The sequence below is a fragment of the Alternaria dauci genome, chromosome 10 (genome assembly GCF_042100115.1).
Source record: "Alternaria dauci strain A2016 chromosome 10, whole genome shotgun sequence".
NCBI lineage: Eukaryota > Fungi > Ascomycota > Dothideomycetes > Pleosporales > Pleosporaceae > Alternaria > Alternaria dauci.
The window spans coordinates 167,037-193,434 of record NC_091281.1 but is presented as its reverse complement, the minus strand read 5'-3'; the positions used below and the strand labels follow the sequence as shown (position 1 = coordinate 193,434).

General features: G+C 52.3%; 10 protein-coding genes across 10 annotated transcripts; 6 read left to right on the top strand and 4 right to left on the bottom strand.

Annotated features, from left to right (window-relative positions):
- Positions 1 to 397: 397 nt before the first annotated feature.
- Positions 398 to 4,242, top strand: ACET3X_009536 (uncharacterized protein; the record flags this gene model as incomplete). Its single annotated transcript, XM_069456031.1, has 3 exons — positions 398 to 533; positions 702 to 3,949; positions 4,006 to 4,242. 3 exons carry the CDS (start codon positions 398 to 400, stop codon positions 4,240 to 4,242), a joined length of 3,621 nt encoding a protein of 1,206 aa, XP_069302369.1.
- A 3,696-nt stretch (positions 4,243 to 7,938) lies between these two features.
- ACET3X_009535 (uncharacterized protein) lies at positions 7,939 to 9,392 on the top strand. The gene has a single exon (XM_069456020.1). The coding sequence runs from the start codon at positions 8,143 to 8,145 to the stop codon at positions 9,289 to 9,291; it is 1,149 nt and encodes a 382-aa protein (XP_069302368.1). The 5' UTR covers positions 7,939 to 8,142; the 3' UTR covers positions 9,292 to 9,392.
- A 1,478-nt stretch (positions 9,393 to 10,870) lies between these two features.
- On the bottom strand, positions 10,871 to 12,496 carry ACET3X_009534 (uncharacterized protein; the record flags this gene model as incomplete). The annotated part of the gene is made up of 5 exons (XM_069456009.1): positions 10,871 to 10,876; positions 10,927 to 11,243; positions 11,604 to 12,107; positions 12,176 to 12,238; positions 12,301 to 12,496. The coding sequence occupies 5 exons, from the start codon at positions 12,494 to 12,496 to the stop codon at positions 10,871 to 10,873; spliced, it is 1,086 nt and encodes a 361-aa protein (XP_069302367.1).
- Positions 12,497 to 12,837: 341 nt separating this feature from the next.
- ACET3X_009533 (uncharacterized protein) lies at positions 12,838 to 16,661 on the bottom strand. Its single transcript, XM_069455998.1, has 10 exons — positions 16,350 to 16,661; positions 16,202 to 16,294; positions 15,942 to 16,120; positions 15,828 to 15,893; positions 15,739 to 15,779; positions 13,882 to 15,689; positions 13,666 to 13,837; positions 13,569 to 13,617; positions 13,240 to 13,520; positions 12,838 to 13,186 (listed from the first exon to the last, which is right to left on the bottom strand). Exons 1-10 carry the CDS (start codon positions 16,380 to 16,382, stop codon positions 13,041 to 13,043), a joined length of 2,868 nt encoding a protein of 955 aa, XP_069302366.1. The 5' UTR covers positions 16,383 to 16,661; the 3' UTR covers positions 12,838 to 13,040.
- A 121-nt stretch (positions 16,662 to 16,782) lies between these two features.
- On the top strand, positions 16,783 to 17,896 carry ACET3X_009532 (uncharacterized protein). Its single transcript, XM_069455987.1, has 7 exons — positions 16,783 to 16,871; positions 16,924 to 16,961; positions 17,013 to 17,108; positions 17,157 to 17,220; positions 17,272 to 17,359; positions 17,407 to 17,532; positions 17,585 to 17,896. The coding sequence occupies exons 1-7, from the start codon at positions 16,837 to 16,839 to the stop codon at positions 17,597 to 17,599; spliced, it is 462 nt and encodes a 153-aa protein (XP_069302365.1). The 5' UTR covers positions 16,783 to 16,836; the 3' UTR covers positions 17,600 to 17,896.
- Positions 17,897 to 18,042: 146 nt separating this feature from the next.
- Positions 18,043 to 19,603, top strand: ACET3X_009531 (uncharacterized protein). Its single transcript, XM_069455976.1, has 4 exons — positions 18,043 to 18,622; positions 18,687 to 18,837; positions 18,892 to 19,249; positions 19,306 to 19,603. Exons 1-4 carry the CDS (start codon positions 18,215 to 18,217, stop codon positions 19,370 to 19,372), a joined length of 984 nt encoding a protein of 327 aa, XP_069302364.1. The 5' UTR covers positions 18,043 to 18,214; the 3' UTR covers positions 19,373 to 19,603.
- Positions 19,604 to 19,760: 157 nt separating this feature from the next.
- On the top strand, positions 19,761 to 20,964 carry ACET3X_009530 (uncharacterized protein; the record flags this gene model as incomplete). The annotated part of the gene is made up of 3 exons (XM_069455965.1): positions 19,761 to 20,015; positions 20,077 to 20,309; positions 20,429 to 20,964. The coding sequence occupies exons 1-3, from the start codon at positions 19,870 to 19,872 to the stop codon at positions 20,962 to 20,964; spliced, it is 915 nt and encodes a 304-aa protein (XP_069302363.1). The 5' UTR covers positions 19,761 to 19,869.
- A 124-nt stretch (positions 20,965 to 21,088) lies between these two features.
- On the bottom strand, positions 21,089 to 22,844 carry ACET3X_009529 (uncharacterized protein). The gene is made up of 3 exons (XM_069455954.1): positions 22,034 to 22,844; positions 21,674 to 21,927; positions 21,089 to 21,578 (listed from the first exon to the last, which is right to left on the bottom strand). The coding sequence occupies exons 1-3, from the start codon at positions 22,197 to 22,199 to the stop codon at positions 21,240 to 21,242; spliced, it is 759 nt and encodes a 252-aa protein (XP_069302362.1). The 5' UTR covers positions 22,200 to 22,844; the 3' UTR covers positions 21,089 to 21,239.
- Positions 22,845 to 23,126: 282 nt separating this feature from the next.
- On the bottom strand, positions 23,127 to 24,771 carry ACET3X_009528 (uncharacterized protein). Its single transcript, XM_069455942.1, has 2 exons — positions 23,921 to 24,771; positions 23,127 to 23,870 (listed from the first exon to the last, which is right to left on the bottom strand). Exons 1-2 carry the CDS (start codon positions 24,631 to 24,633, stop codon positions 23,288 to 23,290), a joined length of 1,296 nt encoding a protein of 431 aa, XP_069302361.1. The 5' UTR covers positions 24,634 to 24,771; the 3' UTR covers positions 23,127 to 23,287.
- A 347-nt stretch (positions 24,772 to 25,118) lies between these two features.
- On the top strand, positions 25,119 to 26,380 carry ACET3X_009527 (uncharacterized protein). Its single transcript, XM_069455931.1, has 3 exons — positions 25,119 to 25,423; positions 25,473 to 25,700; positions 25,756 to 26,380. Exons 1-3 carry the CDS (start codon positions 25,287 to 25,289, stop codon positions 26,255 to 26,257), a joined length of 867 nt encoding a protein of 288 aa, XP_069302360.1. The 5' UTR covers positions 25,119 to 25,286; the 3' UTR covers positions 26,258 to 26,380.
- The last annotated feature ends 18 nt before the right edge of the window (positions 26,381 to 26,398 follow it).

Here is a 26,398-nt window from a genome sequence, read left to right as displayed (position 1 = left end):
TCACGCCTCTAGCACCACGCCGATAACACTGACCAGCGATCCGCCGCTCCAGTGTACTTCCCCCAGCCTTCAGCTGCGGCTTTCCCTACTTTTGACAGTCCGTTTAACCATGTTGCAGGCGCGATTTTGTCGAGCTCTGTCTCATCCAATGAGAATGGACGCCTCGAGCACACCCTAGAGATTCAACATTAACGCGTTGATTGCGCAGCTTTGCATGGAATTTACCCTCTGCCTCTTGCCCTGCCGATCATTCAATACCTACTACTACATATCCTTGCTTTTTCCGCCCCCCGCCTGCGCAAAGCTAGACCGACATACGCTTTAGAGCTGCGCTCCAAGCTCAACGTCGAGCTCGACCCGGCTACAGATTTCCACATACTACCATTATACCGACAAGATGAAGTTTGGACATAATCTACCCCGTAACCAGGTCCCGGAGTGGGCGGCCAACTACATCAACTACAAGGGCCTCAAGAAGCTCATCAAGAACGCCGCGGAAGCTTCAAAGGACGGCTCCCCGCTAGATCTTGCTGGTATGTTAACTACATCTCCTACCAGATTTTATATCAGATGCTGTGGTCGCATGCCATCGTCGCGTTCACAAAGCTCTCTGGTATGTTGGCATGGCCACGAGCGAGTGCATATCAACTACGCCCATGGTGTCCAAATTCGCCGGATACGTGGCTGACGTACACATCCAGAGTTCTTCTTCTCGCTCGATCGTAACCTCGAAGACGTCGATAACTTCTATAACCGCAAATATGCCGAAAACGCGCGACGATTACGACTTCTGCATGGGCGCTATGGACGAGTCGCACAGTTACCCGAGGGTATCGATAAGGATGAAGCGCAAGATCTCATGGGCGCGCTGCTGGAACTGCGCGGGTCAATGCGAAAGCTCCAATGGTATGGAGAGGTGAATCGTCGGGGATTCATCAAAATCACAAAGAAGCTTGACAAGAAAATCGAGACCGTCTGCCTCCAGGAACGCTACCTAGCATCGAAGGTTAACCCGAAGCCCTTTGCGCACAACTTGCCTCTGAACCAGGATATGAAAGCGGTCAACGAATGGCTATCGGGTCTGAGCGACATTAAGACATTCGACGATACAGGCTCTACGCATTCTGCTGCTTCCTTGGGCAGAGTGCCAGGTCGCTCGCTACACCTTCCTTCGGGCCTCCTTGACGCTGTGGACACGGCTATCCGCGCTGACAAGGTTAGCGATCTCAATGAGCAACTCGCAGAAGTCGCCAGAAGCAACGGCGTGTCTAGCTCCTCGGTTCAGCAGGTGCTCTTGAACTTCTTGCAGCGCGCCATCTCGTGTCGGGCAAAGTCCTGTATTGAGAGGCTGCTGCAAGATATCATATCACTAGAGGAAGAAGACGACATCAACAAGCGCAACTGTATCCATCGACTTGTCATCAATATTGGTCGCTCGAAGACTGGCGATACATTCGGTGCCGACGGAACTCTCCTCCAGAGCTCGAACGAAGCACGTAACTTCATAGTGCCTGCCACGGATCCCAATCGCCAGCCTCGCCCCTGCACCACCACCGAAGAAGAGTCAACGCAACTGTTGAGTGAAAACGACGAATCAGTGCAACTACTCATTTATCTGCTCGACCAACTTCGCGCTGAGCAGCGCAGCGCGCTCCAGTCTCGCGACTCGTACGGCAGGTTCCCGCTCCACTATGCTGCGCAATATGGATTTGTAGTCATTTGCCAGGTCGTCATGAAGCACATGCAAGACTGGGGCCAATTTGATGTCGCGCAAGGTATCGACTCCGACTATTGGCAGGATACTGAGGGTAATGCTCCTCTGCATCTTAGCGTCATGGGCGGACATCCCCTTACCACCAAAGCTCTCCTGGAAGCAGAAAACTGGCGTGGTGCTACAGAAGAGCGACTTACATCTCGGAAATCTATTGCGCGATCAGGTGCAGCCTTGACTCTAGCGACTCGGTCAAACTTTGTAGACATCGTCAAACTCTTAGTCGAGGCTGGTGTGGACATCAACTACCAGGATGAAGGTGGTGAGACTGCGTTGCACATGGCAGCACGCTATGGGTATGACAAATGCGCAAAGGTCCTACTGGAAGGCTCTAGCAGGAATAAAGCGGATGTCGATGTGGCCGAGAAGACGTTTGCTTGGACGCCATTATTCATTGCTTGCGTTGACGACCATCTCTCCATGGTCGAGATGTTGGCCGCGGCCGGAGCTGATCTGCAGAGGTGCGATAACTCTGGTTGGACAGCAAAGGAGCATGCCGCCCTCCGTGGTCACATGGACATAGCAGCAAGACTAGCAGAACTTGCCCCCGCGGTAGAGACGCATCTCGTTGCGCCTACGGATACCCGTATTGCCCGAGCTGGCTCGCCTACTCAATCATCACTCGATGAGCGAAGATCCAAGAACCTGAACCGAGACAACAACACCGCCATCCAGAAGGCGCCCGAGCCGGTCAAGACCTTTGGCCATCGTTATTTGACCAAAGAGACCATGGTTCTAGTCAGCCTCGGGTCCATGGACATTAGGAAGGATACGCCTGCAGTAAAGCTGGATGACATTCCCCTTGCCGATGCGCATGCGACTCAACTTGACACTGCTTTGTCCATTGTTGTGAATGCTTCTGGTGCTACTGGGGAACCCACGGTGATCGACTTGCCCATCCAGGAGAATATCGCGACTGAGCCTATAACTTTTATGACTAGCGATGCTACCAAGGTCAAGTTGTTGTTCGACATCATCCCGACGTACGCGGGCAACCAAGAGCGTGTTGTCGGACGAGCAGTGGCACTGCTGTCAACTATCAAGACCAGTATTGGATCCAAGCGTATATCACTCCAGGGAGACATGAAAGTACCAATCGTAGCGGCCTCGACGTTGGACGTGATTGGCACCGTCAATTTCAACTTTTTGATCATCACGCCTTTTCACCACCCAGCTATGTCTGTCACGGAGCAGCACACCTACTGGAAGAAGATGGCAGCTACAACCATGGTCATCGGCCACCGCGGTCTGGGAAAGAATACAGCTTCACGTACGTCACTGCAACTTGGAGAGAACACAATCCAGTCGTTCATCTCCGCTGCAAATCTGGGGGCAGAGTACGTGGAGTTTGATGTTCAGCTGACAAAGGACCACGTGCCGGTCATCTATCACGACTTCCTGGTCAGTGAGACTGGTATCGACGCACCTGTACATACACTCACGTTGGATCAATTCCTTCACATTGGCGAAGGTCAGAAGCCACGATCGTCCCGTGCTGGCTCGCCAGAAACGGTTCCAGTTCTGAACGGTACGAATGGCACGGATGACCGCCCCAATACCCGCAGACTGCGATCGTACTCTGTCGACAACTCTAAGCAACGCAACATCCACACGGATCGACAGATCGAGCTGACCGAGCGAATGAAGTACACTCGCGATTTCAAGAAGAAGGGCTTCAAGGGCAACAGCCGTGGCAATTCCATCCAGTCTTCCTTTACAACTCTAGAGCGCATGTTCGACGAACTCCCTGAATCCGTCGGTTTCAACGTCGAGATGAAGTACCCCATGCTTCACGAGTCTGAAGAGGAAGAAATGGACCAGTACGCCGTCGAGCTGAACTCCTTTGTCGACACCGTGCTAGAGAAGGTGTACGACAAGATGGGCAAGCGGAACATCATATTTTCGTCTTTCAACCCGGATATTTGTTTGATGCTGTCGTTCAAGCAGCCTTCGATTCCGGTGCTGTTCCTTACTGATGCGGGGACGTCGCCTGTGGGGGATGTGCGCGCTGCGAGCTTACAAGAAGCGATTCGGTTTGCGAGTCGCTGGAATTTGCTGGGTGTGGTTAGTGCGGCGACGCCGTTGGTTATGTGTCCGAGGTTGGTCAAGGTGGTGAAGGAGAGTGGGTTGGTGTGTGTGTCGTATGGGATGTTGAATAATGATCCGAAGAATGTTTTGGTAAGTCTGAATACTCGTCTTCCTTGTGGACAAGTTGTTAACGGTGCGGTGTTTAGTTACAACGCAACGAGGGGATTGATGCGGTTATTGTTGATAGCGTGCTTAGGGTTCGTCAGGGACTGCAGGCGCCGGGGCAGGATGGTGTGCAGGGAAATGGGAATGGGAAGGCGCTGGTTGTGCCGTCGGAGTCTGTGCCGGTGATTAAGGAGGCGAGTGAGGTGGTACAGCAGCAGCAGGAACAGCAGCAAGAGCAGCAAGAGCAGAAGCAGAAGCAGCAGAATGGTGGTCCATGAGAGGGGAAGTGTATATGTTGTTATTTATTCATCAGTGGGTGGCTAGCGTTGGGGTTTTGGTTCTGTATTTCTGGACTTGGATAAGGAAGAAGAAAAGGAAGAAGAGCTTTGTGTTGATGTGTGGGTGGTCCCTCAACGGGCTTGGATTTGTGTTGGGCTCAATTTATGAAGTTGGGTGTGTATCGTGTGTTTGGTTCTGATGTGATGTGGTGGAATTTGTAGTTATGAAATCATGTCCTGTGATTCATATGTGTCTTGGAACAGTATGGATGATATTGCTAGGTGCGCACTGTGATGTTCACTTTTCTTCTGAAGGACTGAGTCTATGACTTGGATTAATGTGTGTGGAAAAAGAATACTTGCAAGTAAAAGGATGCGTGCGTGTAAGCTTTTTCTCCTGGGTGGATGCGGCCTGTGATGAGACTTTTTGTAGACACTTACGTCGCGTGCGATGTTCTTTTTCCCATTTCCTAAAGTACGGGCTTTGAGTGATCGAAACTTCCAGGCTTCTGATCAACACGTGATATGCTACATTTGTGTTTATTTATAGAGTCCCGTGATCTTTAAGAACTGTGTATCAAACTTGTTTGCCGAGATATATCTGAGTAAATGTTCTTAGCAAGACATTCGCTCCTTCTCTTCCTCAAGATCTCATAATCTTTCCTCTTCAACTCGTCTCACTTGCACTATCAACGCTCTTAAATCACCCTCAGGCCAACATGTCGCTCGCAAAGCTGCCGACGGAGTTGGATAAGTTCATCATCTCGTACCTGGGCCAAGACAAGAAAGGCGATCTCTATGCCATGTCCCGAGTGTCGAAATATTGGCACAGCCTAGTAGAGCCCATTCTCTACAACGACATCACCTTCCATACAAACTGCCACCGTCAAACTAGTCGCCTCTGCTTATCCCTTATCGAGCGTCCGGGCCTGGCAACACTCATTCAGAGTTTCACGTTGACGCCCACGCCTAGCTCACCCTCACTCGCCGCCGCTGCCACTGCCACTAGTGATTCTAGTGGCCGGAATTTGGTACTTCTGAACAAGACTGCCATCGTGGAAAGCACGATTAATGACATTGGCAAAACCTTGGATCGTAAATCTTTAGTTCACTGGCTAGGTGATATCATGGTCGGCCAGGAATCCATTGATGGTGTGGTAGCTGCCATCCTTTGTCTTGCCACGAATCTGGAACATCTCTATCTCGATACTGACGAGGACAAGCTATACATTACACACAGTCTCTTGGCATACAATTGGCTGAGTGCAGACACTAGTGTAGAGACATTCCCATTCTGCAAGTTGAAGAGCGTCTGCATGAAACAAATTGGCACGAAGATAGCGATTGTGTTGCCATGGCTCGATACTCTGCGGGTCATCGGCACCACTCGCCGTTATCTGTGGCCCGAACGTCACCCTCTTAAATTCCCGTATCCCAGCCAATAGCGGGTACGGCCTTACGGGTGTTGGAGATAAAGAACCTCAGACCCGATGCAATAATTCTTGGGAATCTTCTCGCTACCCCAGGACTCCCTAACATTAAGGAGCTCAGAGTCATCAAGAAACGTACCGGTATCGGTTTTTGGTTGCGTGGAAACGGTTTAGAAATCATGAGCCAAGTAATCGAGGCCAATATGACTGACCTGGAAATCCTAGAGTGGTCTGGCCTATACATGAGTTTTCTCTCCTTGTCGAGTTTTGGGAGTTTCAAGGGCCTATCGAAACTTCGGGAGCTAAAAGTTGACGTCCAGCTCCTGACACCCGTTCACGAAGGAGTATTGCCGCATTTTGCCCACCCTGGGGAATACCTACCTGATAGTCTCAAGGTCCTGCACATCTCGAACTTACCTGAGAATGATCAGAGGATCGACCAAATTATGGATGCAGCACGTGCTATGCGTGGCCTCAAAACTGTTGAATTATCGCTAGATCTGGAAATCCGGGACCACCGACGTGTGAACCCGAGTAAATAGGGCCTGAGTGAGCTGTCTGAATCTAGAAGAGAGTTCTTCTGTGACAGGGTCGTAGACATGGCTGCATCCGGGGTGACAATGCGCGTTTGGCGACAGGAGGGTGTGTACTCAAAGCAACGGCTTTTCGCTCCAGGATATCAAAGGCCATGGCCAATATGGGCAGACGTTGACCGGAAATTCTGGCAGGAGGATCCTACCGGTCATTGGAAAGTCAAGAACGAGTCCTAGGATCCGTTGGAGTTGGACTCCGATTCATTTCGGACATTTGTGCGGTACAAGAAAAGGTTTAACGAGTGAACAGTATTTCCTAGGTGAATAGCTGGTTCGCAATGGCAGTAGAAGCTTTAGCAGTATGCATGAGGCTGGGTGTGCTTAGCGGTAATTTTGCGTCGTCTAGATCCTCGTATCCAAGAACTGTCGTCGTGGAACAAGCGTAGCGCAAGTTGACTAGGCCCATTAACACGTTCTGTCAAAACATCAGTTACACATACCGATTTGCATTTGCCCCCTTAATAAGTCAAAAGCCAAACGTTGAGTCCAAACACGCTGCATGCTGTGGAATCGAGCCAACATTCGCCGTGTGGGTAGTTTGATGCATCGGAAGGGGGCTTTCAGCTGCCAATTTGTGGCGCAACGCTTCGCACGCCGACGCAATGCTTATTTGTACAAGCCGGCAAGAAATTCAGGGGCCTGAGCGGTAAACATATCGATCGCAACATGGTTCCCACTACTACAACATCTTTGGCCGGATCAGTCCTCTCGTCAAAAACGTCATACCTAGGTATACACCTCCATCACACTTACCCCTCAACATCTCGTATCACCAACATCCCCAAGACCTCTAGGCCACGCGACAGCAAAAAGGATACGAGAACGTGTCAAACTCTACGTATGCTAGACAGGTGGAAATGTGCTCGTACAGTCGTCTCATCCGGACGAATCTGGCGTTGGCGCGGCATTTGAGGGTATTGAATCAGGGCTATTTTGGGACTTAGTTGCATTGGTTGGCGCCGGCCGATGTGGGCGGTTGTGGCTGGTGACCCGATGATGCGTGTCAGTTCTGATGACCAATCCCCCGCCCTACAACCACCACAACATTTTATCGCTCAATATACCGTATAATGGCTCGGAAAGCTCCCATGTGTTAAGGGGGCTTGTGATCCATCAACAGATATCGCAGCATCTCTCAGACAAACAGGAAACATCGAACCACTCGGAGAGTCAAGCCACCTTGGCGCATCCGCCGAAACTCCCGGTGGCACATCACCGCTACCGAGACCCCCAAAGCAGCCCAAGCCAGGGGCACATGGCAACCTTACACCTGCGCGAACCCTGCCGAAACCTTACAACCCGTGTCATGACGTTCAAAAGTCCAGACGTAGTGTGGCTGAGTGCAGAAACAATGTGCGCCGCTGGTGTGATGTGATGTGTCTGCGTTTCGTATCCGCCAGCTTTTCCTGTGGCTACACCAGCTTACCTGCCTTAGTGCCCTGCCCGGCTTCATGTCCAGCGCGCACTTTTCTGGCTTAGACACACCTTGGCGAATGTAGCTAGGGGAAGCCCCGCGAAGAAAAAGCACGACTGGAGGGCGGCGCTCGAGACTCGACTGACTCTAGACTGGTACTGGTGCCGTTTAAGCGGAGTAGCGGGCGGGCTGCACTGCACGGTTTAGTATATGAGTCTACTGACCCGCGTTTGCGCTGAACTTTTGGTATCATCATTCGACATCGTCGAGCTTGTTGCAGCATCACTAAGCGCAGTTTTCTTTTCTTTTCTCTTGTAGATACTGACGGCTAGGTGACATTCGTTCGCTCTTCTATTCACTTTTTACTAGCTGTCGATCACCCGTCTCCATTCTACACATCCTTGTTAACTAATTATTTGGATACTGTCACTACCAATACGACCCTCAGAGCAAATCGATTACCATGTCTCGCCTTCCACCTCTGGGAGCCTTGCTCCTGCCTCTCACGGCACTACTCGCCCAACCTGCACTCGCCGCAAACCCTTATACTAGCTCCATGAGCGAAACACCAAAAGACAACAGCGCAGACTGTGATTGTTACGTCGTGCAATCCGGCCAAGATTCAAATACACCAGAGTACTTCCAGTACTACCGATTCTACGACTTCCGCAACCTCCCCGGCGCGATGAGCGAATCGCCGCCGCTACTCAACGACACAGAGAACGTGGGTCTGGCGTCGACATGGCAGCCAGATCTCTTCGACAGCGACGCATGGAACTTTGATTGGGGGATCCAGAACTGGAGCAAGCCGGCCACCGACGACTTCCCCACACCAATGAATAACTCGTTCGCAAACATCTTCCTAGGCCAAGAGGACTCGACGTCGTACCTCGCACTCCGCACATCGCGTATGGAAGACTACCAGACCGCCGGCGAGATTGAGAACCAGCAGAAGAACCTCATGCACGTCTCGATGCGCATGTACGGTCGTGTTCAAGGTGCCAAGGGAGCTGTAGCAGGCTTCTTCACCTTCTTCGACGACACGAATGAGTCTGATATCGAGATCCTGACCGACGACCCCACGGACCAGATTCGCTACACGAACCAGCCCGCAGTAGGCGAGGACGGTAACGAAGTGGCTGCTGCGTCTGTTGGTCCTACTGATCTTCCGCGCTGGGACGACTGGCAAACGCACCGTATTGACTGGCTGCCCAAGAACAGCTACTGGTATCTCAACCAGAAGCAGGTCGCCACCAACACATACTCTGTCCCTCGCGAGCAGAGTTTTCTGGTCCTGAACATGTGGAGTGATGGTGGGGAGTGGAGTGGCAAGATGGAGGTGGGCGATGATGCCGAGTTCCATGTTCAGTGGATCGAGATGACGTTCAATACTAGTGGGCCGTACGAAGGAAAGCCTCAGGAGGATAAGAGGGATACGACAAGTTTGTTTGGCAGGAAGAGGGCGGAGGGTGGATGTAAGACTGTTTGCAAGATCGATGACGTGAAACAAGTCGGTACACCGGAGGTTGTTCACAGCGGCGCCATGGGTATGGGCGTTTCGTGGGGTCTGCTAGCTGTGGTTGGTCTCGTGTCCATTGTTGTTGGATATTAGGACTGGATAGTTCTGTCAATGATTGTAATGTTTGTTAGGTTCTCTCGGAGGAGAGAATTCGCAAGTAAAATGATGCAATATTTGTCAAGCCATATCCTGTATTTGAGCACGTACTATGTTTGTCCTTTGCAGTGAGGGACGTCGTTCCAGGAACCATGATCTAGGCCGTGTTTCATCTGATTCAATGTTCGACGGGAGATCTTAGGGACTGACGCATCTTGCGGAATCCAAACAAGGGGCTACATTCCGTTTGTATTCTCGAAAGCTCCGCGTACCGACAGAACAAGCATCCAAGTCGTCGAACATAAGGCGTGCAAGAGCGTGAGCTAAAAGAGCAAAGCCTGAGCTCGTGTCTAGTACTTCTTTCCCCGGTTAGTAAGTAGCGCTTGCAGTTCTGGCTTTTTACCTTCAGAAATGGTCTGACTCTAGTCTAAGGAATGTACAACGAGCTCTTATCTTCAAGACATCGAAAACAATGTACATGCCAACGTAAGTCTGCAACAAAGCAGTTACGCTCAACTACGTAAGAAGTGTAATATCCAGTTCCTGGGGGAGCGGGTAGTTTCCAAGTCTGCAGCCGGGCCGTTTCAAGCTCCACGGACCGCCTTCAATAGGGCTTACCGTTTCGCAGCGAAGTTCAGTAGACATCTAGAATACGTTCACATTCCGAGTCCGGGATACTCGCGCAACGAATTGAGGCGATGGAGTCGTGATGAAAGCACGGATTACGAACTCCAACTACCTAGCATTTTTCCAAACTACTGGTAGTAAAAATTCCAATAAAAAACTTGTGCAACTTGAGCCTAACCACTACATTCACACGTTTAGCAAAAAAAGTTCAAAAAGAATAGGTACAATGTTCTAGCTGCTGCTCGTTTCGATCGAGCGTCCTCCGGGTTATGAGCCCGGCGCGCTTCCGCTGCGCCAAGCAGCTTTGATGAACAGTTGTGATTGGTGTTCGATGAGAATTTTTAAAATTATGTGCAATATATCCTTGTTAAGCGCTTGCTCAGCTGAGTGTTGTACAGACGGCTCTTGTCAATGGCTAAGATTATCAAATAGCGGTGTGGAAACAGTGGTGAGTGGGTAAGCACAAGGGAGGAAAATTTTGGTAGCGGATGTGAGTCATATCTTCAACACCTAGTTCCTATGGATTGGTCCCCGACACAACGTGGTAAAACTCGAGTGTACAGAAACCTAGGTACGAGTCCAAAATAGGTATATACGCTACATAAGTTACTCTCTCACATTGTTATGATAATGTTTGCAACGAAGAACCCACATGCTCGACCGTATACTCTCCACACATGCAAAACACAGATAAACCAGTATTACGAGAACTTTGAAACTATATCAATCTACACCACAAAAAAAAACGAAAATGGTATCCCTGCGTCAAAGCATATAAAAAAAACGCCCTCTACAAACCCCAGCATGGAGGAGCAAAAGAGCGAGAGAGAGAGAAAATGGAATCCTCTACACCCCCCTCGCCTCACACAAATACCCACTCTTACTCAACACCGTCCCCAACCCCCTATGCACCTCTACCTGGAACCCCTCAAACGGGACCCTCTCCCCATCAATACTAATGTACCCGTCCTTCTGTCCTTTGGGCACAATCCTATACGCACTCACTTTCGCATAATCCACATGCTCCAGATCAAAAAACGTATGGTTCTCGACTGCAAGGAGAGTTTTGATAGCAGTGTGTCGTGCAATGTCGCCGCGGATACGGATGAGATCGAGACAGCCGTCCGAGGGCAAGGAAGCAGGGAAAAAGTTTGCGTTGGCGGACATGTAGGGTATGTTTCCGGCGTAGAAGTTGCCGAGTGTGTTGTGCGGTATCATGTGCCAATCCGCTGGTAACGGGTCGTTCGCAGTGCCGTATTTCAACTCCGGTAGACCAGCGTCGGGAGACGGTGTAAGGCGTTGTTGCTCGTCTGCTGCTGCTGCTGTACCAGAAGAAGCCGTCTTTTGACTCGCCGCCCTCCGATACGCCTCCCTCACAGCCTCTTTCCCCTCATACTCAATCTTGACCGCAATATCCGCCGGATAACACGTCTTATTCACCAACCTCACCAAAAACCCCCACGTAAACCTCGCCGCCCCCATCCACCTCAGATGCTCCGTCGCCAAATCCGTTTCCGCCACAATCCCCACGGCCTGCGACAAAAACGACAACGTCCTCCTATCTCCCTGCGTCACACTCGCCAAATCCAGCGGCGTCCGTATGCCCTTTACAACAGCCAGCGCCGCCAAACTCGCATCATCCGTGCCATTAAAATTCAAACTCATCGCATTCCCCGACCCACAGGGTAACTGCGCAACAGCAATCTTGTTCAACGCGCGCGCCGCATCGCTCCGTTTCCCGAGCCCATTCCAGACTTCATGTGGTATACCATCGCCAGAACAGCAGGCTACGACGTCATACGCATCGATATCGAGATCCCGTGCAATCTCCACCCCATGCCCATTATGCTGCGTCTTCTCCACATCCAACTCGCACCGCGCGGCTGCCAGGATCGGCGCAATCGTCTTATGATACATTTTCACCGCGCCGCCCTGGCCTCCGAATGGGTTCACGAGGACCTTGATGCGTTTGGCGCGCTGCGACGCCCCATATGCGCGGGCGAGCAGTTTCTCGATCCAAGGTTCTGTCGCGGTGGAATCTGGTTTATCGAGCGTGTAGCTGAGGATGGCGGGGCGGACGGAGGTTTTGGACGTGGGCTGTGCGTATTGGATTGTGATTTGGCCGTCGGACGAGTGCTCGGCCCAGAGGATGTTGTAGAAAGGAATGGAGCGCGTGGCTTTGTTCTCTGTGTTTGCGCGTAAGCAAGCGGTATTCTCGCCCATTTCGAGGGCAATCTCGTGGATTAATGCGTACTGCCAGCAAGAGATAATAGGCCGCAGCAGCCTCTGCCTTTCCCACCATCTAGAAGCGCTTCATCTGTTCGGCGTGTGAGTCGTTGTCATCGTAGTCGCGTATCCGCAGGTGGCGGCGCTGCATACCTAGCACAACCAGAGAATCCGTGCCCAGCGTCAAAGAAGCATTTCTGCCCACAGCAAGTGTATCAGGGACATCGATATGCGCCGGTGTGGTGGCGGTGGCGGTGGTGGTGGTGGTGGTGGTGTTGTCGGCCGAATACGGCGTGGAATCGAGCAGCAAAGGGTCTCGAAAGGGATCGTCGGTACCAGCAGCGGCCATGATGAGAACAACTGTAGAAGCGAGTGTCAAGAGAAGACGACGCACAGCATGCTTGTGTGTGAATGTAAAAACAAGGCCAGGGATCAAACGTCGAGACTAGTTACAACCACAAAGGTAGGTAAGCTGATGCTCATGTGTTGCGTGCCTACCTGGGTGCAAGGGCGGATCCTTGCGGATACCCTGTGCTAACACGAAAACGAAAACAGACCCGCTGGAATATGCACGGGACGCAACGAACCGAGGCATCTTGTCCCCACCACCAACCACCCTGCAGTCCAGACAACAAATCTCACGTACACAATGGTAAGATTTGGTCTCAGATTCTCATGTCTTCAATACATCAATGCTGAACTAGCATCTCATCTCATCCACTCCACCATCCGTCTATCCTCAACGCGCAAAACGCATCACCAGCACTCCAAGACTAACTAAAAGTCAAGCGAGAAGAAGAAGCCTCCTTCCTTTTGTCACCATTTCTGCCCGGAACGAAAAGCCAGCCCGTTTATCCAGACGAGCGGCAAGTGCCTTTTTCTCGACCAAACACTCACGCCACACCAACCTTATTCAGACCCTTCAACGATCCCAAGCTCAACGCCAAGCCTTGGGAGCGGCTTCTTATGCGCACGAACCCGGTAATAGGCCCATCATCCCCTTCCTTCTCAATGCTCAAGTTGGCCAGCGCATCCTCACCTACAAACATCCCATTAGCGATGCACACACAGAATACACATCCACAAACTTACCAAACACACTCCTGGCATACAGGTTCGCAGACAGGAACTGACAGTCGCCCTTCATCGATGCCTCTGGCGTCAAGCAGCTCATGTTGGTGCAAGCCATGAGCTGCTTCAAGAAATCACGCAGCGTCTTGGCCTTGGAGTTGATGTTGACCTTGTTCTCCCACTCAAACTCGGTCCACATGGTCCGGAACTGCGTCTCTGTGCATTGCGCGGGCTTGATGTAGTCCATGATGTCGACGTGCACGTCGTTGAGGATGACGACGTTGGAGTCGACGCCCTTCTCACTGCCATGTGTTAGCGGTTGTTGTAGATTGTCATTGTGAATGACTAACCCCTCGTAGATGATGTTTCCAAAGATGACGCCAGTGTCGGTGGACGAGACTGCAAAAGTAAGCATACGAGCCAACGCTTGCTCATGAGAAGACATACCCTTGATCGTCGCTTGGATGTTGATAAAGTCGTGTGGCCCGACATTCTGTGTTGAAGGCCGCTCGACTACCTTGAGATCACCTAGTGTTGCGAACTCGATGGTGAGATTTTGTAGCGTCTCGGTTGTCTGGTTCACGAGAAGAACATCGAGGACGATATCGAATTGGTGAACCTGGCAAAGTTAGCTGATAGTCTCGGTAAGTTGAATTGACATACCTTGACGTAGGCTTCCGCGTAGACCGAGTCGGAGAAACCAGTAAGCTGCACTACGCGGCTGAGCTTCGATGTGAGATCCTCAGTCGCGGTGTCGCCTCCAGTCGCTAGCTCTAGATCTTGCTCGATGCCATCGCTGCCATCCGCATCCTTCTTCTTTAATTGGCGGATGTTGAAAGAGTCATCAACATTGACAGCAGACTTTGCGCGCTCCGAAGCCTCCTTGGCTGCTCGCTTCTTCTCTTCCGTCTGGACCATTGTTCGGAACGATCTTCGCGTGTCCTCCAAGAAGACAGTCTCCAGCTCCTTTCTTTGCGCAAACTCAGACAGTGATCGGACACAAGACATGATACGGTCGATGGAGTCTTCGTCAATAAACGTCTTGACGAAATGCGACTGGCCGACACGGATGATCGAGATCATGATGAGCATGGCCTCGGCACGGAGAGCGTTTGTGCGAGCCTCATCCTTTGAAATCTCCTTGTGGCGCATGACGAGCTTGGTGAGGGTGCTGGACAAGACTGTGGCAAGGTAATAGTCGCCGTCGAGGAGGAGCTGTCGCAGTGGAGGCTTCTGTGAGTTCTTGACCGCCTCAAGCTTCGCCTTGGCCGCGGCCGAGGAAGTCAGGGCGCTTTCCGTTGCATAGGTGCCGTCAGCGAGTACTTTCCTCGACCCGGTGGGAGCAGCCTTTGCGTGTCCGTTGACCTGCTCACTGCTCTCCTTGCCCTCTGATGCATCGTCCAACAGCCGTTGCTCAGAAGCAAGAATGGGGATCTCGCCAAGCGATGACCGGATGCCCTTCCATGCGTCGCGGATATCCTTGGCCTCGAGCGAAAACTCTCCGATGATCCAGAGCACACCACGGTAGACCTTGCCAGCGCGTACCTCGCCAAGAGTCGAAACCAGTCGCTCGATGATGGAAGCCCTCAGGTCGGGGAAGCGCTCAACAACCTCCTTGACGAACGAAATGACATCGACTGCAGAGGCATTGCTGCTGACGTCGGAGATGAAGTCCATGAGCGATCCGACGACGCTTGCGGCGACTTCGGGGAACTTGATGGCGGCAGAGTGTATCGACGAGATGAGAAGCGATCTATATTCGGGGTTCTTTTCGTATTGTTCATCCACCGTCTTCATGAGCTCCTTCTTCAGCAGCAGAACGACCTCCTCGACATTCCTGCTTGAGATCATCTCCATTGCAATGTTGAGCGACTTCTTCCGGACGTCCAAGTCGGTACTGGACAGCACACGGAGCACCTCCATTGTCAAATCATCGAGCACTCCTTCATTCTTGTGTCGTAGTTGGTCGACCCTCTCCAGGACAATCAGCTTGACATTGTTGTCGGGCTCCTTGATGGCCAGCTCCACAAACTTTCCCGCGGCGGCCTTTACGGCGACTGGGTTGCTTGTGAGGGTAGTAAGGGCGTGCGCGGCTTCGTAGATGACGGTCGAGACTTGCGATTCGAGCAGGTCGAAGATCAAGCGGAGGTAGCGGGCCTTGTTGGACGGGTTCACGATGGCGTCCTTGCGAATGAATTCTAGCTCAGCGAGAAGGAGGAGCTCCTCGTGGTTGGGTATGGCGTCAAAGACGGTGCTGAGGTATTCGAGAGCCTTTTCATGGCTGACGGAGACGAGGGCGGCAAAGGCATTGCGCTTGCAGGTCGGGTCGTTTTCGTCGTCTAGGAATGTTACCAGAAGGTCGGGTGCATCTGGCATGAGCTCGGGGAGATGTGTGAAGATGGACGCAATGGCAAAGGTTGCGTTCTTCCGGACGTATGCGTGTCGGTGTGTGAGGCACTGGCGCACGGGTTCTACAGCTGTCAGCATAACCATTGGGGACATGAAGAACACCACCCTTACGCAGTAGAGGCTCAACGAGCTCAGCATCCCGTAGCTTAGTTCTGTTCCACGTATCAGCAATGTCTGGGTGATGACGTGGAGTGTCCTACACGAAGCGCAATGTGTTTCCTCGGACGTATTCGTTGGGCGCCTGCAAGTCGAATCGAATCGCATTACTGGGGTAGTCAGCGGCTGTTGTCATTGGGTCTCCGGCCATGTCCTACCAGACGAGAATCCATTCCTGCCGCAGCTTGCCCTGAGCGTCGTGCTTGGGGCATACCTCGAAGAAGAAGTACATGAGCTTCTTGAGCGGCTTCGACTTGCTGGGCATGACGAATCGGATAATGTGCATGAGGAGGCCGACCTGGGGGTCGCCATTGAGCATAATCGAGAGGATCTTCTTCTGCAGAGCTGTCAGACGTCGCATTCACTACCACCACCACTACCACCACCAGCGCGGGGCATTGCCATTGCAGGAGCGCACCATGGTCTCAATCTTCTGCTCGTCGCTGCCCTTTTCCAGAGCATTCTTCAGCTCATTCTGTGATGGTACGTCGGCCGCATTGTCCTGGTGCACCTGTCGTTGTCCGTCAGCTTGCCCATGCCCCAGACCCACTGCCAGGTGTTCCTACCAGACTGTACGAGTTCTCGAGGAAGGCCGCCATGATGCCGGTGTGGCTGCTGTGTGCAATGGCCCCGAGCTATACAGTGTCCCGCTGCGGTAACGTGACTCCCAAAGGCCGTGAGCCCTCCGTGTCCTTTGGTGTCCAGAATAAGTGGGATGCTACGTGTATCGATGGACGCGGGCGGCGCAGAGGTTCGTGTGCTTTTGGCGCAGCTGCAGGCACGAGGCAAGGGTGAAGGGACTGGATTGCCCTGGCGAGGCGAGGATGTTTGTTTGGGTATGGGGGTTGCAGTGCTGAACTTGGCTGTTTACCTCCAGGTGTCTGCTCGAGAAATGGTCGCTCCAAAGGCCGCCCTCGCTACGCTTGCAGGGGTCTGGCCGCCAAGATCCATAACTCACCTTCCTCCCGCCCAACATCAACACCACGACGCGCAGCAAACACGGCGCATTTCTATACGCGCAATCTTACCCATCAGCCATATCCATCCGCAAGCATGGCCAACAGCGAGCCATTCTACCTGCGATACTAGTATGCAGCCGATCGGGCTCGAGAGCACGTGCAACTACTAACATTTTCGCAGCTCTGGCCACCAGGGCCGGTTCGGACACGAGTTCTTGGGTGCGTAGTGTTAGCAAGAGAAGCGCGGACGAGAAATTGATTGTTGATTAGAATTCGACTTTCGGGTGCTTGGAGACGGCCGCAGCGCATCTGCCCGTTATGCAAACAACTCCAACTACCGCAACGACAGCCTCATCCGGAAAGAGAGTATGAATGTCCTCTGTCTGATGGAGCCAGTGTCTAACGCAGCGTCAGTGTGTGTCAGCGATACGTTGGTAGCCGAGATCAAGCGCATTGTCAAGGACAGTGAAATTCTCAAGTAGGTCTCAGCAGCGGAATCGCACACAACCGTCTGCTAATCAGTCCTCAGAGAAGATGACACCAAGTGGCCGCAGAAGAACAAAGACGGCCGTCAAGAGCTGGAAATTCGGTTAGGCAGCGAACACATCTCCTTTGAGGTAGGCTTCGTCATGTCTTTGACTTGCAACGATATTGACGAGTTTAGACTGCAAAAATCGGCTCCCTCCAAGACGTACAAGACTCGTCAGATCCAGAAGGCCTTCGCGTTTTCTACTACCTGGTACAGGACCTCAAGGCACTGGTCTTCTCCTTGATATCTCTTCACTTCAAGGTACGCACAGCGCGCATCCGCATGTCGAATATGCAAACTCACGACTCTACAGATCAAGCCAATCTAAGTCTTTCGCCGCTACATGTGAGGCACAGTAACGCTGCTTTTGCCGATAGCGCAGCCACTGCCGTGTGGCACAACGGCAGCTGGACGTCGAATGACGCAAGACGGCGCAAGGAGTCGTTTAGAGGAACCACATCGCTTGCGGCTAGTGTGACGTGGTATTCGCGAACCTGTCGAGATGACGATGCATGAAAGAGAGACGCAGCAGGTCATCTGACCACAGCTCGCTAGGTCTGAAGGGTCGGCTCGGAGAGTCGCCATAGCACACTTGGCAGGGAGTAATGATATGCTACACAAACGTTCATGACAAGATCAGAGAAAGACTTCACATGCTACCTACTCACCTGGCGGCAGGCGTCTCGGGTTTTTGGCCCCATGTCATCCCACGTGAGACTAGCGCCTGTTCCCCGCGTAAGTGCAGCGCTCACCGACCCACTAACCGCCCAGACACGACGGCCGAGTCCAAGTCATCCATCCACGATGCATATCTGCCCATCGCCACTACTTTTGGCCCTGCATCGCTGTGCTGTATAATCCCACTACTGCTGCACCTTCCTTGCGTCCCATGTATATTCGACCCGTACCTTTTTTGTAATCCCCTCGCACCTGCCATCGGACCATGCCGACGCCCGACGACGACGCCATGGTCTCGCCGGTGGAGCACGAGAGCATCGCCGGCCGCACCACCTGCCCGCCAGAAGACGCGCGCATCATCTCAACCCGTGAATTGAGCGCCACGCCAGACTCGAGCCACGACAGCAATGCCAGCTCTGGGCCAGATGAGCCCATGCAGCAGCCCACGCCGTCTCCACAGAGCTCCCGCGAGCCGACCCAGGCGCCCGACGATATCCACACCAAGACATCGAGCACCAGCATAGAAGCACCCAGCCGAGACATACCCACGCCCATGACTGCGACCGACGATGGCGCCGACGAGCACCGCACCTCTCAGGCCTCGCCGCTCTCCGCCGCGCCGCCCGTTTCGCTGCTCGCCAGCCACCTCTCCTCGCCGTTTCCTGCGCACAGGGTGTGTTCTCTCCCGCATGCATGCAGCGCAATGCGCACCGCGGACACTGCTGATTGCGATACAGTTCCTGCCAAATACATCGTCGTCGCTCCTCCGGCCCGGCAGTCGCTTCATCGGCACGCAGACATCTGACCGCTCAACGTACGAGGTCGAAGTCGAGATAAAACACGTCGACATGCGCGAGTCCTTCATGTGTGGATACTTGCGCATCAAAGGTAGCATGCGTTTACTGTACGAGATAGAGAGCTGGCCGGCTGACTAGTCCACAGGCTTGACCGAAGACCATCCTAGCCTGACGACATACTTTGAGGGCGAGATCATCGGAAGCAAATACACGTTCATTACCCAGCACCCGGAGTGGGGCTCCAACGAAAAGGTCGACCGGCAGCACTGGGCGCGGTTCCCAGCATACAAGCCGCTGTCAAAGTACTCGTCGCGCCAGGAACTCGTGACCAAGGACTGGATGCAGAAGGAGCACTTGTTCATGCGATGGAAGGAGTACTTTCTCGTGCCAGACCACCGCGTCCGGACGATAAGCGGAGCGAGCTTCGAGGGCTTTTACTACATCTGCTTTAACCAGGTCTCGGGTGGCATCGAGGGCATCTACTTCCATGCCAAGAGCGAGAAGTAAGTCTATTCTCCATCTCTCCGCTCATGTAGAAACGTGCTGACCCGATACGTAGGTTCCAGAAGCTCCAGTTGGAACACGTCCAAGACTTTGGATGCCAGGGCGCAATTGAATTCCGATAACGCTGATGATGATTGAAATGAGGATTTGGGCATTTGGGTATTTGGGTGTTTGGACGTTGCATTTTGGCGCACACACTCGGGGCTTGATCACACACACTTCTTGTATCGTACTTTCTTTCCCCCCCAACGGACCAAAGCAGCGTGCGATAAGGTCGTAAGGGGGGTTTATTATAGTTTGCCTCCCCTGGAACACCCAGGTCATGAATTATTACGTCACTTGGCGACCTTTGCAAGAAAAGCAGCGGCATCGTTGCGCAAACGGCCTGTCGTGTTGCCCCAATCTGCATTGGTGGACCAGAGACCCTGGCGCTAGCGAAAAACTCGCTTCGTGATATGCAACTACGGCAATTGAGTATTACCTCAGCACCTTGTACATCTATCTCGAACTCTTTGGCCACCACCAGCCACGAACCACAACTTACACTGCACACCAATCCCGATTACCTTTATCGCCGTTGTATCTCACGAGAAAAATCACAACAGCAACCAGCCCAATCATGCCCGGCGAACCCGCAAAGCGCACACGGCGCGAAGAATACAGAAAATCCCTGCAAACCGACGACCAACAAGGCGCATTGCCCAAGAAGAAGTTTTATAGACAACGCGCGCACGCGAATCCGTTTTCGGATCATGCGCTGACATAGTAAGATTAATTATTTCTATGATGGATAGTTAAAAATCAGTGTTGATGTTTGTTATTATAGTCCAAAGAGCCCTAAGGATATGGATTGGGCGAGTTTGTATCCCAAGTATGCCAGATATCCGGCAGTGAAGAAAGAGAAAGAGTTGGGAGATGATGAGGCAGAGGATGTGAGTCTTGAGGAGCAGAGGAGGAGGAATGAGATTACAAAGGATGTGGAGATTGCGGATATCGGGTGTGGATTTGGTGGGTTATTGTTTGCTCTTGGGCCAAAGTTTCCAGAGACTTTGATATTGGGTATGTTTTACTTTCCATCTTTTCTATGCCGCCACTTTACCGCTGTGTCATCTCCAGGACAGAAAAAGATGGAAGCAATTTCGACGTCACATACTGATAAGCAAACCAAAAACATAAAGGCATGGAAATCCGCACCTCAGTCACCGAATACGTCCAAGAAAAGATCCGCGCCCTCCGCATCCAAAACGCCTCATCACCAACGCATTCCTACCAAAACACATCCTGTATCCGCGCCAACACGATGAAATTCCTCCCCAACTTCTTCGCCAAATCCCAACTAAGTAAAATCTTCCTATGTTTCCCAGACCCGCACTTCAAACAACGCAAACACAAAGCGCGTATCGTCTCTTACACACTCAACTCTGAATACGCATATGTGCTACGCCCCGGCGGTATTGTGTATACGATTACGGATGTACAGGATCTGCATGAGTGGATGAAGGGGCATTTTGAGAGACATCCGTGTTTTGAGCGGGTGGAGAGGGTGTTTGAGGAGGGCGAGGGGGAAGAGGGGGTGGGTATGGATGAGTGTGTGAGGGCGATGAGGGTCGAGACGGAGGAGGGGAAGAAGGTGGAGAGGAATGGGGGGTTGAAGTTTGTGGCGTGTTTTAGGAGGGTGGAGGATCCGGGGTGGGTGGAGAGTGGTGGGCCTTAGGGGGGGATAGAGTGGTTTTTTTGGGTGTTGGTAGGTGGTAGGTGGTAATTTGGGAGGAGTGAGCAGGGAGAGATGAGAGTGTAGGGTTATGCTGGGTTTCTTTGCGAGGACACGGGGAGTGCAAGCTGGCTGAGTAGATTGAAAACGTTCTTGTATACCGGATACAATCAGACAAAACGCAGTAAAATTCAACATCAATAGAGATCCCGAGCGCAACATTCTTCCAACCAAACAGTGCCATAAGGGAGACGCGTCACTTCGCAGACAAACAACACTTATTTCCCACCAGGCAATTGAATCCCCATACCCGCCACAAACGCAGCCGATCCAACCTGAACAGCAACAGGCTCCAGCTGCGTGCCCTCGAGCGATTTCACCTTCGCAGCAGCTTTGATCTTGTCAGCCGTGACTGCATCTAGCTCGAGCTCATCGACCGCCTTCTGGCCGAAGCGGTGCAGTTTATGGCCAAAGAGCATGACGCCCCACGATTTCACGTTCTTGGCCGTGGCCTCGTCGCAGTTGATGGTCAGTCCGCCAACGGGCGTTTGGACAGAGGGGAGTGAGGAGATGAGGTTTCCGACGACGAACTGGGTTCTGGCTTCGATGAAGCGGCCCTGTGTGGACGTACATGTATCAGTGATGTGGAAAAGGAAAATTACGAGGGAGGGAGTGAGGGTTGCAAGCAAACCTGACGACTGAGTGCACGTACCTGAGCGGGCTGTCTCTCCTCGGGGTGATACACGAGCCATCTGTAAGTTGGGTCTTTGATCTTGTCCTGCCCGTAGAAGAACTTTTGGTCAATCTTGCACCGGATCCAGTTTTTTGAGGCGTCCGCAGATTCGCCTGTGGGGGCTGGGAGCTGGATTTTCTGCACGTGGTCGACGCTGAGCGAAGACAAGGCAGCGGGGACGTGATAGTATACATCGTCGAAGCGCTCGCGGGCAATGAAGAGGACGGTCTCGTCTTTTTGGAGTGTTGGTTAGGAACGCCTCTGGCTTTTTTCTTTGTTACGAGTGCAGAGGGAAGGGGGGAAGATGTAGGTTAATGGGGGTCTGCGCTGGCTACTTACATTTGGTTTTTTCGTCTGGAAGATCTTTTGTCGTTTTGAAGACGTATGCAGGAGTACGGTAGTATTCTGCTTCACGATACTGGGATTTTTGGTACCAGGATATCTTGACAAGCTCTCCAGCTTGGCTGGGGAAAAAGAGGTAATCGTCTTTTTCGGGAAGCTGCATGTTTGGTGGTTTCAAGAGGGAGGTGTGGATTGAAAGGGGCGATGAAAGATCAGATGTAAAGGAGAAATCTCAATGCGGTGAGAGCTGTGAGTGAAGCAACTGGGTATGAACGGAGACGCAGCTTTATAGTTTTGGGAGGAGACGAGAAGACTGACTCTCTTGGTCGAGACTTGCTGAACTTCGTCGGGTACTCCGTGTCTGCGACAACCTCGACTCTCTCAGGTAGCCACTGGAAACTTTGCGCCTGCTGACAGCCTTCGTCTCTTTCTTGTCACCCTCTAGGTAGTGCCAATAAGCCACGATTCCGGGCGACCACAGCGTATGTCGGTAATGTCCAGTCTCGCTAGAACAAGATCGCTTGCGCTGGTCCATCATCCATGATTGCCCAGGTGTGCAATTGCAACACCAGACGAAGAAGGGTGTGCTACTGCACCGGACAGACCGAATCACAACGCCTCGTTGTTGCTGAGCGTCTCCAAGAAGCTGAAGTAGTACGTGCTAAAACACGAACTCCTTTGATAACCAGAACGGGAAGTCTAGACTGCGTATCCGAGGTCGCTTACGCGGTAGGAATTCGGGAGTTCTCAGTAGAAGTGCAATCACACCAGAGAATGTAGCTAGGCTGGGCGGCACGATGTGACGACAATACAAAACGCCACCTCTCAGGGCATTCCGTTAGTGTATATACGCCTCACAGCGGGTCGGGGGTTTGGCGCGTACTCGAGTGGCGTTGCCGGAAGTAACATAGCGGGCCGAGCCTATCCGCATGAGGTACTTGCGCTAGGCAGTTGATATCCTATTCCAGCTCGACAGGGTCGATCACGCACTCCGCATTCGCTTCTTTTGAACGCGTCGAGCAGGCTTGGGCCGCGTTTCATTGGCGTCACTCCCTAATTGGTTGCAGCACAGTCAGACGAACAGCCTTGACCCACTCCCAAGGTGATAGTTCACGTACATGTTGCTAGATACGGTTACTTCCAGTGAGATTTGCCACGCGATTCTCTGTCTAGGGCGTTCACGCAGGCCAAAACGTGGCAATCTGGAAGAAACGAGGCTTGGTATCCCGCGCTCCAGCTACTCTAGATCTCCTATCGCACATCCCTCCAAACCCCATCGTCCCCCCTGAATCTGAGCTGTCGTGACTGGACGTTGTCCCCAGGGGTCACCTTCCTAGAGGCTTGGTAGCTATCCACCTGATTGCGCCGGAGGTGCGGCGCGACTACATTGTAAATGGCTTTCGTTGTCGCCGAGTCCATCTGCAATGGGCGAGGCCGCTTGGGCTGGATCGTTGGAGACAACTCGTTCGTTGCGTCCTGCGGCCCGATAGCACTGATCATGGCCAAAATGCCGAGGAAGCCCGAGGAAACTTTGCGGAACTCCTCGTTCTTCCATCGAAAGTAGAGCACGCTAATCTGCACGCGCTGCCGTCCACCAAGCGCATCGGTGAAGGGCTCGTCCCAGGTCAACTGGGCGACGTTGCCCGGTTTCGGCTTTGTGCTCGCGAGGAGTGCTGCCATGCGCGCTCCATGTGTGCTCCATGCTGGGATGCTGTCTCCTCTGTTCAGAAACTCGAGAGCTACTGTCTTCCAAGCATTCTGGTCTGTAGGCAGCAGCTCCAGGTACGTACTCTTCTTGATCAGGGCGCTCACTGGCTCCGTTGGACGTTTGTAACTAAGTTGTTCAATATTAGCTAACGTCTGAAATCATTTCGAGGACCTTACAGCAATTGATTCTCGGTTCTTTTCATCTTTTCTTCGAACCATTCCGCCGTCATTTGGCAATGTTCTGGCTCAGTCCCAAACAGCAACTTCCAGAGCAGTTTTACAAACTTCCAGATGGGCCCGAGCACTTCTCCCACTCTCTTGACAAATGCTTGTATGGCTGATTTGATCTTGTCTAGCATAATGGATATCCCCTTTTTGAGCTCGTCTGCAAACCAGTTCAGACTCTTAAGAGCCGACTGAACAGCTCCTCTGACCATGCTCAGAACTCCTTGTAGCCAGTCAGGCAGTACTCCCTTTAGGAATCCAAACAATTTCTCTTCCGCTTGCCGTAGAAAATTATTGACGGCATCAATCACGGCTTTCAATGCGTCCTCGACTTTCTTCAGCGCAATTTCCACGGCCGAGTTGATCGCTTCGGTGATGTCTACTCCTTCTTCTGCGGCAGCAGAAGCGACCTCTGTCACTTCGTCCATGATCTGTTTCAACTTCTCTTCAAAATTCGGGGTCAAATTTTCGAGGTCGTGCTGGATACCGTTCGCGGCTTCTTCGACTCGCTTTGCTAAGTTCCTGGCTATTCGCTCTGCGTCCTCAATCGCTTCGCGAATTTTCCTCTGGGCTTCTTCTGCAAGTTGTCGAGCGTACTGCAACGCGGCTTCTGCTTTGCGGCTGACTTCTTCGTACATGTTGACAAACACATCGAAGAATCCCATGGTGTTTGTGAAAGTCGTGTAATAGATGCGTGTTACTCAAAAGCCAATGTGGCGAGTTCTGAGTTTCCGTACAGTGTTTGGCGGATCTTCTGACTTACTGGCAAAGCTTGCGACTATCTCCAAGATCCGCGTTACTACCGTATCAGCCACTCGGTGATTTGGCAGAATCTGCTTCAGATCAACATAGCCCCGTGCCTAGCGGATATTGAAAAATTTGTGGCTTCAGCTGAGTACGCTGGAGTTTGGGCACAGGGGCTACTCAATCCGTCCCACCATGATGAGTTCTCCCACTTTTCCTCGCTTGACTAGCTTGTGAATGCGGGTCCTGGAAGTCAATCACACACTTTCAGCTGAGCCTTTCCTTCGCCCTCGCCGAAACACTAATTCGGTATCGTCAAGCTTGGCCTTGGCGGTCTGGATCATTGTGACGACCAACGCGGCACATCTGCCACAGCGCTTCCAACGAAAAGGATGGACAGGAACACCCGAAGTAGAACAACACCATCAGTTCTGGACGACCATAAATACCCCTCCACTCGCCAGCTTTTTCGAACCACTCTGATTTGAACTCACAGCTTCATCACTACACTCAACTCAACAACAATCTTTCTACACCTTCTCAACTTCTCAACTTCTCCCAAGTATCCTTCAAGATGGCTGCCATTGCTACAGCTGCGCGTAACATGGCCGAGAGCGCCGACCGCGAAGCCCTTCAACACGAGGAAGAGGCTGTCGAGGTCGCCTCTCAATGGGCCCAGGAGAAGCTAGAAAACTTCTTGGCTTCTGTGGAGTAAGCTATATCACAGATGAACAAGAAGCGAAATTGACCCCATCTCCAGGAACAGTGGTGATAATCACAAGCTTCTGAAGATCAGCTACATCATCAGTCGTCGTACTTCCATCGACGTCTTCTCCGCGAAGAGCAACGATCTCGGCGAATTCGTCAAGCAGATCATCGGAAAGCTGGCCGATGGTAAAGTCATGGAAGGCATCGCCGGCATGGCTGGTACGGTCATCAACAAGTTGTTCGGTTCCGCTTCCGGGTCTGCGCAGACGGAGCGATTCTAGTGAGTTCCCTTTTGGCACGGAATGTATAGGAAAGCTTGACTGACCGCTGCGTAGCGAGGTTACATTCGACGAACTTGGAGGTCTCAACCGTGTCGACGCCTTCTTCTTCTGCTACCGCTTTGCCTCGAGCGGGTTGACCAACTTCAGCAAGGCCGTCATCGGCACTTGCATTGTGCGCTCCGCTGCGTCCATGGTCGACGACAATGCCTACCGCGTGGTTCTCACCAGCTCTGCCACCCTCTCCGACGAGAGCCGCAAGAAGATTGCCGAGAGCATGGTCGGGATGGCCAAGGTCCAGAATGTTACCCTTAACGAGCAAGGCAATCCGGTGGCGACAAACTCTAACCTCATGGAAGCGCGTGCCATCTTGGCAGGAGTCATTGGTGATGGAGTGGCTACTTCGGAACAGTTTAAGGCTCGTAAGACCGGGCAGTCACCCCTCAAGAGTGCTGGTACGGATAGTACCGCAGAGTCTCAGGCAGATAAGCTCGCGGCAAGGACCAGTACTTTGGCAGTCAACGACAAGCCAGAGGCCAAGCAGATCGATGGCGCTTAGAAGTTTAGCATTTAGCAGTAGTGTTGATATGGGGGTGTAGCTCGAGTAGTTTCTGAAGATGTGGTAGCTAGGTCAAGTTTAGTTTAGTCTTTACTATACATGTCTTTCAGGTCGTGACGTCACTGCTTCTACAACATATCT